This window comes from Amblyraja radiata, chromosome 13, assembly GCF_010909765.2.
Source record: "Amblyraja radiata isolate CabotCenter1 chromosome 13, sAmbRad1.1.pri, whole genome shotgun sequence".
In the NCBI taxonomy this organism is placed as follows: domain Eukaryota; kingdom Metazoa; phylum Chordata; class Chondrichthyes; order Rajiformes; family Rajidae; genus Amblyraja; species Amblyraja radiata.
In genome coordinates this window covers 58,826,300-58,843,647 of record NC_045968.1, presented here as the reverse complement: position 1 = coordinate 58,843,647, position 17,348 = coordinate 58,826,300, and the positions used below count along the sequence as shown (strand labels likewise).

Genomic DNA, 17,348 nt, shown 5'->3' with positions numbered 1-17,348 from the left:
ATGCTTTAAAAATTTAGCAGATACAAAATTTGATACTTCATACAACTTTTATTTTTTTGGACAAGTTATCCAGAACATACTTGAAAAATGCCAAAATACAAAAATATATATTTTCCAGCTGAACCAGAAAATTTAAACAGGTGCAAAACGAGCATGAGGCTTCCAACACAAGTATGTAACAAAACATCAAACCCTTTCATAAATACATCTACATGGTTTATAATGGAGTAAAAATTCAGTGTGAGGTAAAGTACACAATTCCACTTTTAAATTATGTCACTGCATTTCAGACGATTTTTAAGTGACTACAAAAGTAGTTCTGGTTGTAAATAAAACTCAAACTTGTTCTTTAAATAAATTGAATTAATAAAGCTTGTGAGACATAGGTCACAAGTACTAAACTGAGAGGATAATCGACTCTACCATTAGTGCAAACTTCTAACCATTGCCAGCTGCTGGTAAACAGCTTATGGCACAGAAAATGGTAACTGCAAGATGCCAACTGCAAACATTCAAGACTTTTTGGAGAAGGTGTTCAACGGTTTAGTTAATTTAATTTAAAAAAATTATAGTGATGCATTAGAAAATGCTAAATTTGTCACTAATTTAATGTGGCTCAGATTTATTCATATTAAAATGTATGTTAAGAAATCCTTTAACTTAATGTATGAGAAAAAACAGGATACCATCCTGATAGCATTTAAAAATCCACGTAATTCTTCTTCAGTGATGAATTTATAATCTACCTCCGTGCTACCTTGAACATAGGAACATTGTTGTGATATTTGGCAATCGGGGGTTAGATGAGGGAAATAATAATGTAGACTTATATAATGTATAAATGACTGAAGAATGACTCCAGATGCATAAATGACTGAAGAATGGAACAAGTTTCCCCACTTCTGGCCACTCAAACTGCTACGATGCAACGTAGCAAAGATAAACTGCAACATTCCTTCAAAACTGCCCACTTCAACAAAAAGTTAATCCATTACAAATAAATGACTTTTCCTATATCCCACACAGTGTCAATACCATTTTATATTCAAATAATCAATCTTGTGGGAATGAATTGCTGTAGAATAACTGGGTGTAGTCTGCCCAAGTTCATGAGAACAAACATTTTCATTACACCATTTCCTCAAAAGAATTGTACCTGGTCATGTAAGATGTTTGTTTTAGTCAATGACAAAATGAATGTTATATTCACAAAAAATGCACGCCTATTTTTAAAATAATTTCTTGGTAAATGAAAGAATAATTGCAACTGGCATGCTACTTTTATTAAAAAAAAAACACCAAATGACTATTATAATTTCTACAAATAGTCACCAGATACAATAAATTAATCCAAAACAGAGTTTAGGTAACCTTTAAAACTGCAATAGATTTCAAAGTGAAGCAGAGATGTAGACTTTAACTTGAATATCACAGCCAAGCATGTTGAACAGATGTTTGTGACAAAACCTGACATGGGTGAAATTTTTCCTCTGTACTCCCATCCAAAATTTAGGAACCCAAATCCAAATCTTTTAAATAAAAACTTTGTATGTTCTTTAGACAGGTACATAGCTCAAATTCCTAAATCCATCATATAGCTTTTAAAACAAATAGAGTACTTATAAATTACATACAAAAATCTGTGTCAGATATTTGAGGGGGGGCCCTACATATACCTTCCCTCCTCTAGCTTTTCCCACTATAATAGCATGAAATATCATTATCAATTGCCGAGAATCCAAATGCCAGTGGCTAGCTGCACAATGAATCTGCACGTACAATAGATAAAACTTAACTGATAAAATGCTCTATTTAAACTATGGTGTTGTTTTAATTCCAGAAAATCAACTCTAAGCATTTAAACTGCCAAGTATTTTCTCTGGTTACCGTAGACGTATGCCAATTAATATTTGAGTTGTACATGAAGCCGATGCTGCAATGAAAAAGCCAAGCCCCATAATATAAATACAATGGATTGATCTCCTGGAACTAAAATAAATGTCCTGATGAAGTCAAGTTTGTTAAGCAAGCAAACTGCACATCATTCTTCCAGGTGTACAAATATGGCAATCAGAGCAGCGAACCAATTATTCTGCTGTGCTATGTTGGATTGCCAAACTCAACTTCACATAACTAATTGTGACAATCAGACATAGCCAAATCAGACTGTCAGGCTAACAAGGAAAGTTGCAATTTTCTTTAATTGTCAAGTTAGCATTAAATACAGTATTTAGCATCAAGATACTGGTTGAAATCCATAGGTGCAGCAAAACACGTGCCTAAAGGATTATATCATTCAGTTCAAATTTCTGAAGCCCCCATGATAGAGCTACGTAAAAGTAACACTAACTTCTAGGATAAAATTCATTGAGAAAGATGTTGAGGCTTGCAAACTTAGATTTTTTTTGGTGAACCAGTAATGCTTAGTTTATTTCAAGCTCTGAGTAAATGTAAATATTTATATTAAGTGTTAGTTTTTTTTTTTAAATAGCTGAATTCCGAGCTGATTTTTCCTTCCAAGCCATTCCACCACAGTGAACTTCCCCGTTGAAATTAAAAGGCAAAAATCTGTAGTAAAAGCAATGACAGAGAATGGGGTAAATGGGAAGGAAGATTTATTATTTAAGCAGAAAGAGATACATGCTGATAGAAGATTTTAGTATTTAGCTGCTCAACAAAAATCAGAAATGATAGATCTTAGTGATGGTGGAAAGTTAAGATTAGTTAATGTGTATCTATATATATGTTGCACAAAAGTATAATAAAATTAAAACAAGGGTTTTTAAATCAGAAGTTATCAACTTGTGCAGTTACATTATTTTAAAATATCTGTTTTTAAATCAGTTTGCTTGATGTAAAGTAAGCATCAAGTTATTTTCATTTGCAAAATGAAGGGAAAAAATGATAAAAGCTTAAATCAAGAGAAGCTATGTCAGAGGCAATGCAATAAACTAGGCAAGCACCAAACAGATTTAAAAAATAAACCATTTTCACATTTCTGGGATGGCCAATACTTGGAATGTTCACGCTCTCGTCAATATGAACAAAAGCTGGCTGACTTTAAACTGCAACTCTTCTGCCATTATTCATTGCAGTGTAGGAGATTAAATTAATGACTTTTGCTCTTCAGTGAGGAGAGATCAGTAATATGACGAGAGAGAAAACTAGCAGTTAACAGAATGCTCCCTTTTTCACATTTAAAAAAAAGTTAATTTAAGAGGCAAGAGGAAGCTATACACACACACACCACTGACTCAAATTTACAAGCAGAAGTATTTAGCTTGAGTAACATACTGAGTAGCATACTGTTCATACATTTTTTTGGTTTCTTTAAAGCACTGATTTGTATGTGCTATGTCATTAGTTTGAACATCTTTATGTTCAAACTAATGACATAGCACATACAAATCAGTGCTTACCTGGATGAACATTTAATAAGTTTGACTTTCAGAAAAAGTTATTAGATTTTAGTTTTACAAGGTTCCAACACAGTTGAAAAAAAACAGGAGTGTGGGATGGATGAGAAATGTTGACCTCATGTAAATTTTAGTCCCAAAAGGAAATGTGTGTAAAAGTCATGCAAGAACATTTTTCAGGATGTAAATCTTAATGTTAATTGATAACAGAATAGTTACTGCGTAGTATACTGCTACCAGCACAAAATGTAACAAGAGCCAAATGTTATATTTGGCCATTATTTACTTTAAACAAGATCAAATTTTAATTAAATCAGTTAAAATGTGTACAATTTAGAATCTGTGGACTAGCTGGCAAAATGCTTCAAGGCAGAGTAATCGGGCTAGTTAGATATTGCTACTATTGCTAACATCATCTATATTGCTCCTCATTTGACCACTGCTCACCATTTTGTCCAACTAGACCATAACAGACACAGCTTGTGGAGAATTGCACCAGCAGACACTGGCAGAAGTCTCCATTTACTTGAGTAGAATCATTTGGTTTTCCATTTTGTAAACTTTTGATACTTGGTATCTTTCACCTAATTGAAAAAAATCTATACAAACAGACAAAAATACAGTTAAGAGTAGTTAAAGGTCAAGGTTCTCAATTAAACTGCTCCATTTAATGTTTATGATTTATTTACCCTCTTTCCTCCACCTAACCAAAGTAAATAAATTCAGTGCTGTTTTTTTCTTCATGTAAATAGTGCACTAGGAAAATGCAGCAACACAAGGATATGTGTCTACATAGTATGGTTTGCAGAGAAGGAACACTTTGATCAGTCGACAGTACAGTTGTCCCCAGAATCCAGAGGTGAGAGAAGTCACTTTTGCATGCGTGGCCTCCCTCCACAAATGGTGGATATCTTCTACATGTCCATGAGAGGTCATCATTTGGTTATAAATACATGGATGATATGGAGCTTTTCCTTCACCAGCAAAATATACATGGCGTTGCGGGGGAATACCCATCTTTTTGGCACAAATGCCCATAAAAACATCATCTATATAGAGGCTGCTGTTTAGGGTCATTAAGGCCTCGTATACTTTGACTGCAACATCTTGGGACACAACATATGCAGCACCTGCTGTATAATCTGGATAAGCAGGCCATTGATACATTTCATATGGAACATAGTATTTACTTTCTTTGCTTCTTACAGGGGGTGCACCCCTGTGCACTCGACCTATCCAGAAATTACTTGTTTCTTTATCTAGCTGTCGCAAATAGTTTGCAAGGTTTGGAGTATGTACAAACACATCATCATCAGAGGACATGACAAATTTAGCATTTTGGCAGTAAGTATTTGCCCACGTGAACTGGAAGATTAGTTTCAGTGTAAGATTGTGAAAATCATCATTGAAATCCTGTTGGATAAGGTCAGAATGCTGTTGATCTTCTAGAAATAACTTGTGCTGTACAATGTCTCTTTGCGATTGATCTTTATGTACTCCCAAAACAAAAATGACCTTAATGGTGACCTTTAACTCTGAATTTATATATTGTTCATTGCCCCAAGTCTGACGAATTGCATCCCGCCGAAGACGGTTTTCAGGAGAGGTTTTCACAAACAAAAGGAGCAATACATCCTCATTTTTGCATTTGTTTTCATGGGTGATCAGGTACCGGTAACTGTGGAGGCTCGCTGCCGTCTCCTTGTTCAGAGTCAAGCTGTCATTTAAAAAACTGTACCTATTGATGAGATATCTGTAGGAATAAGACTTCAAATGACTGATGATATTTGCATCCAGTTGCTCCCAATATACGAGGACAAAGCAGCAGGAAAAACAAGTGATAACGAACTGGAGAAACTGACGTTTTCTTCTTCTGTACGAAGTAGTCATCTTGAAAATTTAGTTTTTATTTGACAGTCAAGCAGGATTTAAGATTTTTGTGCTTTGTTTCGAGATGTTGATGCCCTCTTGCATAGCCGATATAACCAAATGGATCTACTGTGGTAGAATATTTTCCAATACATAAAATTAGATGTTTGAGTTATATAAATCAATGAAGCACCTTTTCCCGCTTTATCTATAGCAGATTGAAAATTCCAGTGCCTATTCCCAGAAACTAATGAGGCAGTGGGAGGGATAAATCAAAAAAGAGTCTGAATCCAAAGTCTTTATCTTCAATTCCAATTTTTAATTACATCATTCTGCTTCGTAATTATTTCACACCTAATGGAACCTGTCAAAAACACAATTAACACAATTTCATTAGATTAAACATTTTGTAAAGTTTAAAATATAAATACAGAAAAAATATGCATGTTGTTCAAATTAACAAGGTTTCCATTTTCCTTCCTGTTTGAATAGGAATTACAAGCAATGCTCATTCATGTCAAGGAACGCGTTTACACCCGAGATCTATATTTTCAAGTTTTAACTTAAAATAAACAGTTTTACTTTAGATAATATACAAATTGAGCCATGTATGCAGGATTGAGGCAACAAATATCTATTCTATTTGAAAGTTTTTTGACCGGCTCTAATCTTACACCAGGATTTCAATCCTCGCTCCATTTATTTGCATTCAGATACTTTGCCTGATAGTTGCATTAAAGAAAACCACAACTGATTCAAGTCTTGTCATAACTGACGACTTGAGCTCCGTATTTTTCCAGCTGACTACAACTGATTGGCAAACCCCTTTATCAAAATTTCCATTCCCCCCTCCCAGTCCTCACCTGATTAGTTTCTATGGAGTACCATTTAAAAAAGCTCAAAACTTATTTTTTGTATGTCTTAAATTACACTTAAGGAAATGTATGTTTAAAATCCCTTAAGGATCATCTTGGTAGACTTACTGAAAGCAACAATTGCTTTTCAATAATCTCTTGAGATAAATAAACTTATCTTTGGTTTATTGTGTGGGATCCTTCTGCAGACAAATGAAGTGTTAGATTTATTTTGTAGCCTTCTTACAACTTCAAGCTATTTTGTGACATATTTGCGTTAAATTATGCACTGTGAAATAACAAAAATTAGTAGAAATGTTTTAATTTAGTAGTCTAGATAGGTAAACTTGACAGATAATGCATAGACCAAGGGGTGCATACATACTGGTATATTATTGTCATGTGTACTGAAATATGATGAAAAACTTTTCAGCCGAATACTCGGTCCAATTCAAGCATCTTTTTCAAAATCTTGGCAAAGTTAAAAAACGCTTCTGAGAGTTTAGATCAGGCCAACAAGCATTGTAGAAAATAACATTTTTAAAAAAAAGATGAAGATTAGGCCCTGCTGTACTACAATGTGATCATGGTAGATCATCCACTTCTTTGTTGTTCCACCAGTTCACTGCGAGTTTGACCCAGCCCATTGGTTTCTAGTCATTTAGGTTTATTATTGTCACATGTACTGAGGTTCAGTGAAAGACTTTCTTCTGCATGCTATCCAAATAGATCAGACATACCATACATGAGCACTATCAGTCCAAACTCCAATACAATGAAAAAAAAAGATTTAGAATGGTAGAGTGATTGTATTGGAATGTAGTTGGTCCTTCTCTGGGAAAGAGTAGTTCTCCCCCACTGTCGTTTTGAGAGGGTTGATTGGAAGAGCACAGCTTCCTTGAGGGGCTAGGATGAGCTGTCCTTTCCCTTCTGGTTTACAAGTTATGAAAACACCATTTGGCTCTGAGACAAGAGCTTTTATCTCCCTTTTACGATCAGGAATTCCTGGAAATCCATGTGGTGACTGGTAAATTTCAATATTGTACCGCATGGGGTATTGTTCTTGCATTAATCCAAAATGCTGCACTGTACAGAAACACTTTGAATATTTATCCTTAAAGAGCATTGCTAAATCAAAATGATTTTAGTCGTGTACAAACACGCAATACACAAGAAATTGTGCCCACACTGATCTACTTGGAATTGTTCGGCAGGTGTTGCTGAAACAATTAGATTGCATTTTTCATTGTCTGGAGGTACCATGAAAGCAATAGGATGCAAAACCCGTGGAAAACTGCAATGTAATGACAATTTTGAAAGGAAGAAAAAGGAACAAATGCCAATGTTGTAGGCTCATTCATCACACATCCTTGGATGGGTCCCTCTACTCAGGATAACCAAAATCACTACACTGATATATTCTGATAGAAGTTCGAAACATTGAATTTGGACCCCCCTCAAATAAATGCACTGATTTGGCCTAAACAAGGGTAGAAAGCTTCATGATAATTAACATACACCGCCCTCTGAGGCAGTAATTCAGTACTCAAACCAGAAAGAAGTGGATATAGTGAATATTTCTGGGTAACACATTCCATATTCATCAACTGCCACTGAGTTGGCAGAGTCCTGAACATAGCTAGCTGCCTGACTGGGCTTTCCAGTTTACAAAAGAACAAAACTGATGGAATATTTCATTTAATCGTGAACTCATCAAGTTGCTGTTGCAGATGTATCTATCCATGGCTGTTGGCAAGAGTGAATACATTTCCTCACAAGTCCAGCCACAAACTCAAAAGGTTATCAGATAATTATATACGACCATCAGGCAGTGCATAAACAGAATTGCATTCCACCACAATTTCCATATCTGCTTGCACATAATGACAGCCTCACTGTTCATTAACATAGACACCAATGATAAATAGGAATGCAGAAGAACATATCCAAACCACAAGAAGTTAGACAGCAATCCAATGAAGGTATCACAAATACTAAACATAGAAACAGACATAGAAAATAGGTGCTGGAGTAGGCCATTCGGCCCTGTGAGCCAGAATCAATACCCCGTTCCTGCTTTTTCCCCATATCCCTTGATTACGTTGACCCTAAGAGCTTTATACAACTCTCTCTTGTAAACATCCAGTGAATTGGCCTCCACTGCCTTCTGTGGCAGAGAATTCCATTGATTCACAACTCTCTGGGTGAAAAACATTCCTCATCTCAGTCCCTAACCAACACCCCTGGTTACGGCAGTATTCAGTTCCCTATAACCTAAATGGTTCACATCGGAAATGCGGCTGCAAACCCAGTCCCACTGGACATAAAGTTGATGGAGATTAAATGTAGTAGGTCTTAATTGAGAGCCATTACAGATTAGCAAAAGGAAATAGGTGAGTGGAGTGTCACATCAGGCACTGAGTTTTGAGTGACTTCATGGACAGAATAGTTTGGGAGTGATAAATTCATCAGAATCCGAGAGCTAACAAAAGTGGGCATGGTTAATTATTTCTCAGGAACAAATCTCTGGAGTTGAGTCAAAAGTCCCATATCCATGCTATATGACTATGACACCAGAACACTGTGGCTGCAGTGTGCATTATTTACTGATGCAACTGGGCAAGAATTCTTCAAAAACATCTCCCAATCTGCACTACCTGCAGGAGCAAGGCACTGCAGGAGCAAGGCTTAAAAAGCATGGAAACAGCATTAGCTTCAAGTTACACACCTCTGCACCTTATTGTTCCATCACCCCTTTGCCTTATTTAGCCCAAAGACAGAAGGAGAATTTACCATATGATCACAAATAAAGCACACTATGAAACACTAACCTCCAAAGAAGTAGAAGTGATCAATGACTACCAGCCCGACTAGAAATGTCAAGTGGAAAATAAAAAAAGTTTATTCCAAGGTCTTATAAAATTAGTATTATGAACAGATTAATCAATAGCTCCATTTATCACCAACACAATTCCTGGTGCACTATGCATATTTTTGAAATGATACAGGCTATTATTGTGATAGAAAAATTACTTACTCAGCGACATCAATGCAAATTGAATGACAGTGAATCCTACACCACAGTTTGCCCCTTAAATCCTGGTCCAATCATTCAATAAGAATTTTTACCACATATTCTGCAGTAGCACCATATCCCTCAAGAATAAAAAATAGATCTATCAATCTATGTTAAATATACACAGCAACTGAACCCCTTGGATGGAGAATTTCAAAGATTCACTATCCTTTTGTGTGAAGCAATTTCATTCCTGAGAGTCAAACTGCATTATTTTGCGATGGTGACCCCTGGTTCATGACAACCCAGCCAGAGGGAACAACATTAATCCAACATCAACACTCACAAGCCTGTAAGAATCACTCTTGAAGACTCAAGTCCTCCAATCCAGTCAACAACCTTGTAAATCTGAATTGTACCCTCTCTACCTTAATCAGTTTTCATGTAGTGTGGCAATTCATCTGCACACAATACTCCAAATGTGGCCTAACTAACAATTTGTATAATTGATATGTCCCAAGTCTGGTACTCAAGGCTTGGGCTGATAAGTACAAGCTTATGCCATCTTCATTACCTTATGAACATGGGTGTAATTTTATTAAAGATTTGAGAATGGAAGTTTAGTTGTACAAAATAACAGGAATATCAGTACTTTTTTGTGAATCTAAATTTTTGAACATATTAAAAGAAAAAGAATACTGGATTTCCTTCGCTCCATAGATGCTGCTTCACCCGCTGAGTTTCTCCAGCATTTTTTGTCTACCTTTCATTTTCTAGCATCTGCAGTCCCTTCTTAAACAATACTGGAAATATGTGGCTGCACCCACGGCAAGAAAAACATAAGGCTATCAGGATTGAGAAAAGTTAGAAATTGTGTTATGTTCAAACCACATAAGGGATGGGGCTGAAGCAACACGGCAAGAAAAACATAAGGCTATCAGAATTGAGAAAAGTTAGAAATTGTGTTATGTTCAAACCACATAAGGGATGGGGCTGAAGCAACATGTTGCTTCAGCCCCATCCCTTCTGTGGTTTGAACATAACACAATTTCTAACTTATCTCAATTCTGATAGCCTTATGTTTTTCTTGCCGTGGGTGCAGCCACATATTTCCGGTATTGTTTAAGAAGGGACTGCAGATGCTAGAAAATGAAAGGTAGACAAAAAATGCTGGAGAAACTCAGCGGGTGAAGCAGCATCTATGGAGCGAAGGAAATCCAGTATTCTTTTTTTTTTAATATGTTCAAAAATTTAGATTCACAAAAAAGTACTGATATTCCTGTTATTTTGTACAACTAAACTTCCATTCTCAAATCTTTAATAAAATTACACCCAATTTTCAAGGCTGTGCATTAGTTTGGAATATTATGCCAAAATCTCTTGAAGAATCTCTTTCAAATGTAACGCACCAATATCCATTTGTATTGGATACAATCTATATTTTACTTCACAAGTTCAGTGATTTGTTTTCTGACGGCAGTTTTTGTATTGCTTTTACAAGTTCACAAGTTATAAGAGTAGAATTAGGCCATTCAGCCCATCGAGTCTACTCCGCCATTCTATCATGGCTGATCTCTGCCTCCTAATCCAATTTTCCTGCCTTCTCCCCTTAACCCTTGACACCTGTTCTAATCAAGAATTTGTCTATCTCTGCCTTAAAAATATCCACTGACTTGGCCTCCACAGCTCTCTGTGGCAATGAGTTCCACAGATTAACAATCCTCTGACTAGAGAAGTAATGCCCCTGTCCCATTTAGGAAACCTGAACGGAAACCTCTGGAAACTTTGTGCCCCACCCAAGGTTTCCGTGCGGTTCCCAGAGGTTCCCGGAGGTTTTTGTCAGTCTCCCTACCTGCTTCCACTACCTGCAACCTCCGGCAACCACCTGTAATCTCCGGGAACCGCACGGAAACCTTGGGTTGGGCGCAAAGTCTCCAGAGGTTTCCGTTCAGGTTTCCTAAGTGGGACAGGGGCATTACTTCTCACCTCCTTTCTAAAAGAGCACTCTTTAATTGAGCCTCTGGTCCTACTTAATGTCCCCCTTCAACCTTCTAAACTCCAGCGAGCAGAGGCCCAGTGCTGTCAAATGTTCATCACATGTTTACCCACTCATTCCTGGAATCATTCTTGTAAACCAGCACATCCTTCCTCCGATATGGGGCCCAAATGTGCTCACAGTACTTCAAATGTGGCCTGACCAGCGCCTTATAGAGCCTCAGCATTACATCTCTGCTTTGACCAGTTCTCTCAAAATTGTGCAGATCAGAAATATGTAACACTGTTGGATAAACTGTTTGATAACTATATTAACAATTGGAATGAGAATGCAAGAGGCATGCTGAGCAAATTTTTGGATGACGCAAGAATTGTAGTGTTGTGGTGATGGCAAGGAAGGTTTTATAAAGCCACAGTTGGATAAAGATGAAAATTTGAGAATAGTGTTGGCAGCGGAATTTAATCCCGACAAATACAAAGCCATGCGTCCAGGGTTAGGAGATATAAAGTGGAATGCACAGAGACACCTAGGGGTCAAGTTAATAATTCCCTAATAGTGGCAATACAGGATACAAGAGCCGAATAGAAGAGTTGGGACAATATGTTACAACTTTATAAAATGCTGGTTAGGCTACACTTGGAGTATTATGTGCATTTATGTGAATTCAGAGAAGATTCACCAGGATGTTGCTTGGATTGGAGATCTTTAGTTATGGGGAGACACTAAATAAGCCAGACTCATTTTCCCCAGGAACAAATGAGGCTAAAGGGGGACCTGAAGTATTTAAGATTGTGTAGAGAGAGGCAAAGATTGGATAGGTGGTCAAGTGTATTACCCCATGATATGGGTATTATTTTCCGACTATTAGCTGATCTAATTTAAACCAGAATTGTTTGAAAAACGCACTAAATTCAGCTACTGCAACTGTTTTCATTTCCTTACCGAAGACTTTGATTCTCCAATCAAGAAAATTTATAGACGTGCTCAAACATTTGAAATTTAAACTTTTCCATATAACCTGTAGTTGGGCAGAGTAAAATTTGCAAATTGTACAAAGCTAAGCAGCACAGTGAGTCACATTGCAGCAGAATTCAGCAGAGACTGGCAGACTGGAGGTCAGATGAAAAATGCAATTTAAATTAGATTTAATGTGAAGGCAATCTGATATTCAAAAGCGTTATTTAATTCAACTTTGCATTACAACTACTTTTTTGTTTAAATATGGTCTGGATCATGTTAGATTGGGCTAATTCACTGGAATAACAGGCTGTAATACCTATACTTAACTAAACTGGGAAAAAAGGGCATATCTTGCTGTGTCTCTGCAACCAGACGCAACCAGATGTGGATCTCATTCCCAATAGACTTTCAAAGCCAGCAAAACTGTGATGCAGCTATGAAAGCTACAAGACATTTAATAGTTGGTTGATTACCTCAACGTTCAGAAATAGCCTACTAAAATTGAATTAAATTAAAAGTCAAGTAAGAAAACAAATAATTAAAAACATTAAAGTAGAATACTATAATGAGAATCTCTCCTTTGCCTCTTCAACAACAGGCCTAGAATCCCCATTGTAATCATAAGGGTCTCATATCCTGCCAATCTCACAATCAAGATCCAGGAGACAATAGCTCTAGGGGCTAGTGGAGTCAAGGGGTATGGGGGAGAAGGCAGGCACGGGTTATTGATAGGGGACGATCAGCCATGATCACAATGAATGGTGGTGCTGGCTCGAAGGGCCGAATGGCCTCCTCCTGCACCTAGTTTCTATGTTTCCCCAGAATAATTTGGGGAATCCCTGCACGACTGACATCTTCTTCCCTTTCACATGTCAGATGCTGCATCACCTATCATTTACAGGGGCATGGGCTTCCACGAGTTTTTAAATCTGGGGCGTCCAAGCATTAGCTATTCTAACTGGAATTTCAAAAACACAGCAAAATTATGCTTACAATTAAGTCATTAAAATCAAATAAACTGATCTTAAGGAACCTACCTTCACCATTTCACATTGCACCCAAACAATTCCCCATTGAATTCCATGGGGTTTCAGACCTTGCACAAGGTTTAAATTGGTGCAGGATTCTGGATGGAATTTCCTGGTGTTATACTAGGGAAGTCAGCAGCACCGGAGTCCAGGAGCAAATCAAACTGACAGATGTGTAAACAGATATGTAAACATCTGTACATGTAAACACATCGGTACAAACTGATTGTACAAACATTCATCTTCCCATTCCTAAAACCCTGCCTCATTCAATCAGTGCCTATTGGAAACCTCAGAATAGACAATGCTATGCCTACAAGTACGACAGTAAATGTGCCACTACAGAATCATTTTGTCACATCATGCAGTAAAAACAACCACTATGAGGAACAGAGGTCTTCAAAGTCCACCAAACCAAAATAGTACAGATAGTTGGATAACATATCCAGCAAAACAAAGTTTTGAAATAACTCAGCTAGTCAATGTTTCAGGTCGGGACCCTTCAGACCCCAGTCCAAAGACTAGCCCCAATCTGAAATGTCACCTATCCATTCCCTCCCAGATGCTACCTGACCTGTTGAGTTCCCCTAATACTTTGTATTTTGTTCAAGATTCCAGCATCTGCAGTCTTGTGTGTCAACATTCCTTGCAGTTATAAATAGCCTGTATAATGAAGCATAGGTCAATGAAAAATTACTAAAATTAATTAATGCCCAAACATGTCCGATTCTGTTTTATCACAGAATTCCAGAGTTTTAATTTTTGTTAAGAATTAAATTCTAAGATTTGGTTTTCTTTGATGAAAAGAAAAAAAGTTTGCATTTGTTGATGACTTAAACGTGACAAAGGAGAACTCATGACATACAGATGTTTGCAGATACCAGCTGACATCATGAGTAACAGGAAATTGCAGCTTCTTCGGCAACGACTGACACAAAACTGCATTTCGTTGTACCGATACTCAGTATTTGTGCAATGACATTAAAGTTGAATTGAATTGAAACTTCAATAACGCAATGTGTCAGAGAAGATTGCTATAGTACTCTGACTGGTTATTCATAACTCAAGAACCCAACCTGAAAAATTACTAAATGCATTTATGGCTGTAATAAAAAAAACATTTGTCAATTGATTTTACATCTAAAGACCAAATAAACAAACCTGTTGAAGCCGCATTAATGTTGAAACTAGGTTTAATCCCATTTGCGAATATAAACTGACTGAGCGACTAGTTTTAAAATAAATATGGGTGCAAACTGGACCTTTATATACAAATTGCTGCAAACTCAATTATTTTTGTCATCCAAAGCAAGTCATTCGTGCAGTTATCCATCTCTATTTTATCCATCCAGACAATAAACAATTTTGGGTCCTCTATTTTAGGAAAGATTTCATTGGAGACAGTTCAGATCAATTGCCAAGAATGAGGTTGGATGAACTTTTTTACATTGGAACCCTCATCATTGCACTGACCCCAGTCCGGCCATTGTATGCAAGACTCAACAACTTTGATAAGAAAGATTCTTCTCACTGATAGATGCTGCTAACTCTAAACACAGTTCATTTGGAATCTCATGTTGAACACTGCTTCAAGGCAGCCGAGGTATTGAATCAAGGGATAGAGGTCAGTCTTGAACTAATTCTTGAGACATCATGGACTCTGAAGTCAATGTTACAAGAACTCCGAGGACTATTCCTATTCTATCATATCTGCATACCATACTGGGTCTGTGAGACAGGCTGATTTTCATGAATGGATGCTGACAGAATGGAATAACATCGTTAATACGATACAAAAGTCTGATTAAAGTAATACAGTCCTCACAATTTTGTATACGTTTCACTGGATTGTATAAAACATCCTAATCAGTTGTCTACATGTTCAATTACTGTTGCTTGTGTATTACATCAGAAGATAATGCAATCCAATTTCGTGAGTTTCGACCACATAACTCAGATCAAGTTCAGGGCAGCAGATTTTCGTTCCTCGAGCTATATTTATCAGTTGGGATTACGTTATGGTCCATGGACATTAATACTGCTACAAACGTAATGGTTAACCTAGTCTTACAAGATCTAAACAAATCGCCAGGGCTGCAATGTTTCAATCAAAAGTTTGACCGCAGAGAAGTTAGCACGAACTAGGTATTTCAGTTACAAGTGGCACCCAAAGTGCTCCGCATTTTACGGTGGATAACTGCAGTCTCCACCGAGCACAAAGTTCCCGTAAACCCCCCTCATAATAAAGTGAATAGTGAATGGGAGACGCACCTGAACTGTGGAGTGAATACAGCAACAGTCGCCGTGTCCCACCTCATTCAACCTCGAAACTTCCACACGCTCGCTGCTCCTTCTGGCCGAGAGAGAGAGAGAGAGAGGCTGGGGCAGGGCAGGGGGATGAAGATGTGTGTTGTGGGGCGGAGGTGAAGTAAGTGAGTGAGTGAGCGGCGGCTTGTGGAGGAGAGACAGCGCCAGCCAGCCCGCCCGCTAGGCGTGTGTGACCGTGCGGGTGCTGCCGAGCGACCTGGAAAATGGCCCCAGCCCCAGCCCCAGCCCGACCGAGCATGCGCGCTAGCGGCCAGTTGGGTGCGGACGAGCGGGGGAGTGTCCACCAGTGACGCGGTCCGCCGGGCGCTCGGGCCGTCCTCCAGTGACGCGGTCCGCCGGGCGCTCGGGCCGTCCACCGGTGACGCGATCCGCCGGGCGCTCGGGCCGTCCACCGGTGACGTGGTCCGCCGGGCGCTCGGGCCGTCCACCGGTGACGTGGTCCGCCGGGTGCTCGGGCCGTCCACCGGTGACACGGTCCGCCGGGTGCTCGGGCCGTCCACCGGTGACACGGTCCGCCGGGCACTCGGACCCGTGGTCACGCGGTCCACCAGTGACGCGGTCCGCCGGGCGCTCGGGCCGTCCTCCAGTGGCACGGTCCGCCAGGCGCTCAGGCCCCTGGTGATGCGGTCCGCCAGGCGCTCAGGCCCCTGGTGATGCGGTCCGCCGGTCTAGTCGCAGGAGGCCTGGTGAGATCATAAGGTCCAAAGTGATAGGAGCAGAATTAGGCCATTCGGCCTATCACATCTACCCCGTCATTCAATCATGGCTGATCTATCTCTCCCTCCCATCCCTGCCTTCTCCCCATAACCTCTGATACCTGTACTAATCAAAAATCCATCTATCTCTGCCTTAAATATATCCATTGGCTTGAATTCCAGATTCACCACCCTGGGAGAGGTCTGGGGCAGCGCGGCTGACACGTAGAGCAACAATTAGGACTACCGCACATCAGCCGTGTCTAAAGAAGAGTCTCAATCCGAATCTTCACCCATTCCTTCTCTCTAGAGATCCTGTCTGTCCTGCTGAGTTACTCCAGCATTTTGTGTCTATCTCTGGCCAGTGGTAGTATGCAGGATGATGAGTGCATAACAAATAGCAGCTGTAGTAGGTCATCCGCCCTTCTGCTGCTTTTATGGCTTTCAGTAATCAATCAATCAGTATTGATTATCTCCGGCTCGTTTTATTTACATAAAATTTGTTAAAAATGATTGTGTAAATGACCCTCTAAATTACACAACCAAGTAATAATAATGTACAAGTCTATGTACTGTATTGTATTTTGCCACTCGCATAGCGAGCATGTCGGAAATGTAGCCACATATGCAAAGTACTGCCTCAAGTAGGCAACTAATATCATCAAAGACCCACCCCCCTCTGGTCACATCGTATCTCTCTGCTTCTATCCAGAAGAAAGTACAGGGGCATACCTCAGCAGTGAACTACCATGGGCTTTGTTTACTGTGAGGACTTCAGCTTGCAGTATTATGGTCTGGATAACCATTATAACTGAAAAGTTATTGTATTATTGTTTAATATATATTAATTTGTTGTGTGTTTTCGCGTTAATGTGCTTGTAAAGCTGCAGCAAGTAAGAATTTCATTGTTCCAGTCCTGGTGTATATAACAATTAAACACTCCTGACCTGAGTTTGTGATACTGACCAGCAAATCCATACTGCTGGTCTCCCAGACACTCATTCCTATGTACCAGCAGTATATGTCAGGCTTTGTAAACTGAGAATAACCTGTACTTTAATTCCCTAAATAAGCCCAAAAAAATGTTGAAATATTTCATGTATTTAGTCGGCAACCTGGCCTGCACAGCCTTCCTATGCAGAGAATTCTCTATTGCGTGGATGAAGAAATTTCTTGTTGTCCCTGT

General features: G+C 38.8%; 2 protein-coding genes and 1 long non-coding RNA gene across 5 annotated transcripts in view; 1 reads left to right on the top strand and 2 right to left on the bottom strand.

Annotated features, from left to right (window-relative positions):
- The window catches only part of mcf2l2 (MCF.2 cell line derived transforming sequence-like 2), a 367,682-nt gene that overhangs the window by 202,144 nt on the left and 148,190 nt on the right, over positions 1-17,348 (top strand). The gene's annotated exons all lie outside the window — the stretch shown is intronic.
- b3gnt5 (UDP-GlcNAc:betaGal beta-1,3-N-acetylglucosaminyltransferase 5) lies at positions 1,233-15,634 on the bottom strand. The gene is made up of 2 exons (XM_033032174.1): positions 15,411-15,634; positions 1,233-5,649 (listed from the first exon to the last, which is right to left on the bottom strand). The coding sequence occupies exon 2, from the start codon at positions 5,304-5,306 to the stop codon at positions 4,173-4,175; it is 1,134 nt and encodes a 377-aa protein (XP_032888065.1). The 5' UTR covers positions 5,307-5,649; positions 15,411-15,634; the 3' UTR covers positions 1,233-4,172.
- LOC116980079 overlaps positions 1,293-17,348 on the bottom strand; it is a 32,647-nt gene continuing 16,591 nt past the window's right edge. The window contains exons 3-4 of the long non-coding RNA XR_004413855.1: positions 8,334-8,337; positions 1,293-3,373 (exon numbers count right to left, since the gene is read on the bottom strand). This is a non-coding gene — a long non-coding RNA (uncharacterized LOC116980079). The remainder of the gene's footprint in view (positions 3,374-8,333; positions 8,338-17,348) is intronic.